The sequence below is a fragment of the Electrophorus electricus genome, chromosome 13 (genome assembly GCF_041902795.1).
Source record: "Electrophorus electricus isolate QZ-2024a chromosome 13, ASM4190279v1, whole genome shotgun sequence".
In the NCBI taxonomy this organism is placed as follows: domain Eukaryota; kingdom Metazoa; phylum Chordata; class Actinopteri; order Gymnotiformes; family Gymnotidae; genus Electrophorus; species Electrophorus electricus.
In genome coordinates, this window is record NC_137509.1 from 5,450,001 (window position 1) to 5,452,500 (window position 2,500).

Sequence of the window (2,500 nt, forward strand, 5' to 3'; positions counted from 1 at the left end):
TTCTCAGTGCCCATTTGCTTTTTAACAGATAGGTACGTTGTTCGGTATCTGTTTTGGCTTAAAGTTATGCATCCCTTGCTATTTGTAGTTCGAAATTTGGTTTAGGCCGTTTGTATCTTTGGATAACTGGTAGATCAGGCATTTCTTTTCTCGTTTATGGAAAGAAATGGCGCATTTTGTTTGTTTGTTCGTTTTTCCCTCGACAGTGCACGTTCACAACGACTTCCTGTTGGCCATTCTGACACGATGTCAGATTATTGTATCCACACCAGGTACGAGTCACTGAATTTACCACACGCAGCTGAAAGCTTTTGACAAAGCCCCCTTTATCTGTCAAAAAGGTTGCATAACACAAACTCGTAGAGAGTCTGCTCACCTCTCTATCTATCTATCTATCTATCTATCTATATATATATATATATATATATATATATATATATATAGTAATATGTTGTAAAGGAATGTTTTCCCAAAAATCTTAGTTATTTCTAGTTTCCTTGTTATTCCTGTTTACTTCCCAAGGTACCATGTGAAAAAGAGGATTATAGTAGAGTTCATCTTAAGTCACTCATATCTGGGACCAGCTCATGTTTCTTCGTGACCACTGCATAGCTAAAATTAAACAAAAACAAGCTAATAAGCTGCATATGCTTTTTAACGCAGCTGTCGACAGGACACGCACACAGCTGCAATCTGCACGTGAGCTGGGTTTTTTTAGAGTTTATTTCTCCGAAGCCCAGATGTCTGAAATATACCCAAATATCTGCAACATATGCAGCAGATGTCTTGATTAGCTGTGCAGTCTAAGCCACATAGACCTTTTTTCTTATGATGGTGTCTAAACTACTCGAAACAAACCAGTTTTTGTGGTTCCTGAAGATCAAACTTGGCTCAGTGTTGGATGCTGTTAGACATTTTGTCGTTAAGTCTTTAATAGCTAGATACTAGATTCTATTGCTCAATGGCCTAAGGATATACTGTCTTTCCTTAAATTGGAAAATATTAAATAATCAAAAAAGGTAGCTGTGGCGTGTTCATAGACGGATAGCATTCTCTTAACTTGGTCTGTACTTTGGCCTGAGACTAACACTTCTGTCTGCTTTTTTATGGTTTTGTTCTTATTATTGATTTGATTTATTAATAAATAAATTAGCATTAATTTAGTCTTTAATGAAACAGTTGAGCGGCAAAAATTCCGAATATACTTTTATATATGTTTTTGAACCATCATTATTATCGGTTTTTTTAGTTGTGCGCTCATACTTTTCTCCACCAGATGGCGCCGGCTCGTTGCCGTGGCCAGGCAGTTCTACCTCAAAACCCTGCAAGGCAAATAAAGGCAAAAAGAAATTTTCCTCTGTCCGTCAAAAATTTGATGTAAGTCCTTAGTCCTTACTGCTCTGTTGGAGTCTAGTTAAAAACAGGGTAATTTTCCTTCAGTGCCTAAAAATGTTCCTTGACTATTGGCCCTAGTACTGATGAGTTGAACAGGGGAAGTCCAAACTTGTGTAATGGTGTGGCACAACAGAACTGGAGTGAAGCACACTGTTGGTTATCATACCTGTGTATTAGGGTTTCTGGATAGGCACAAAATATCATTCATCAGTTGTATTGCAACATATTGTGATTGTGATATGCCTTGCAATGTATTACAACCACTTACAAACCCTCATTATAAACATGCCTGAATTTTTAACAATCACATACAAGAATATTTAACAAGGCTGAAGACTTGAGTCATTTTGGTCTAAATAATAGATGTTTGTTGAATCCCTCAGCTGTTCTTGCACACAGAACCTTCAATAGGTTTCTGTGACACTGCACTAGTTTTTATCTCTGATAGCAACGTCTCCAAAACCTTGTACTGGGTGAATAGAATGTTCTGATGGTCTGAGAAGTAGTGATTAGAGTGAGGACTCATTTATACATTGTGACTTTGATATGAGTAGCATCGCGTTAGCGGTTATCAAACCAATATATCGTGCAGCCCTAGTGTGTATTGTCAGTTTGCATGCTTGTGTGTATGCAGCACCGGTTTCAGGCGCAGAACCCTCTGAGCGGAGCGCAGCCGTTCAGCCCTCGTGAGCCGGGCGCTGAAGACGAGGAGCTGAGGTTGAGTGTGCACACGCTCCTGCTGCCCACACGCGGCCAGCTTGAGGCCCGCATGATGGTCACTGCCTTCGAGATGGGCCTGGACAATGTCGCCGAGGAAGCCGTGAGCACCATGGTCTGTGCTATCGAGGTGTGTATCTGTGTGCGTGTGTGTGTGCGTGTGTGTGTGCGTGTGTGTGTGCGTGTGTGTGTGCGTGTGTGTGTGCGTGTGTGTGTGCGTGTGTGTGTGCGTGCGTGTGTGTGTGCGTGTGTGCGTGCGTGTGTGCGTGCGTGTGTGTGTGCGTGTGTGTGTGCGTGTGTGTGTGCGTGTGTGTGTGCGTGTGTGTGTGCGTGCGTGTGTGTGTGCGTGTGTGTGTGCGTGCGTGCGTGCGTGCGTGCGTGCGTGTGC

General features: G+C 42.2%; 1 protein-coding gene across 3 annotated transcripts in view; it reads left to right on the top strand.

The window, feature by feature from the left end:
* The window catches only part of tada1 (transcriptional adaptor 1), a 7,830-nt gene that overhangs the window by 864 nt on the left and 4,466 nt on the right, over positions 1-2,500 (top strand). For 2 of the 3 annotated variants that reach the window (XM_035519652.2, XM_081694741.1), the window contains exons 3-5: positions 207-272; positions 1,277-1,377; positions 2,030-2,242. In XM_035519652.2, coding sequence (XP_035375545.1) covers positions 207-272; positions 1,277-1,377; positions 2,030-2,242 — 380 coding nt within the window. The remainder of the gene's footprint in view (positions 1-206; positions 273-1,276; positions 1,378-2,029; positions 2,243-2,500) is intronic. The other variant, XM_081694740.1, reaches the window with a different exon arrangement.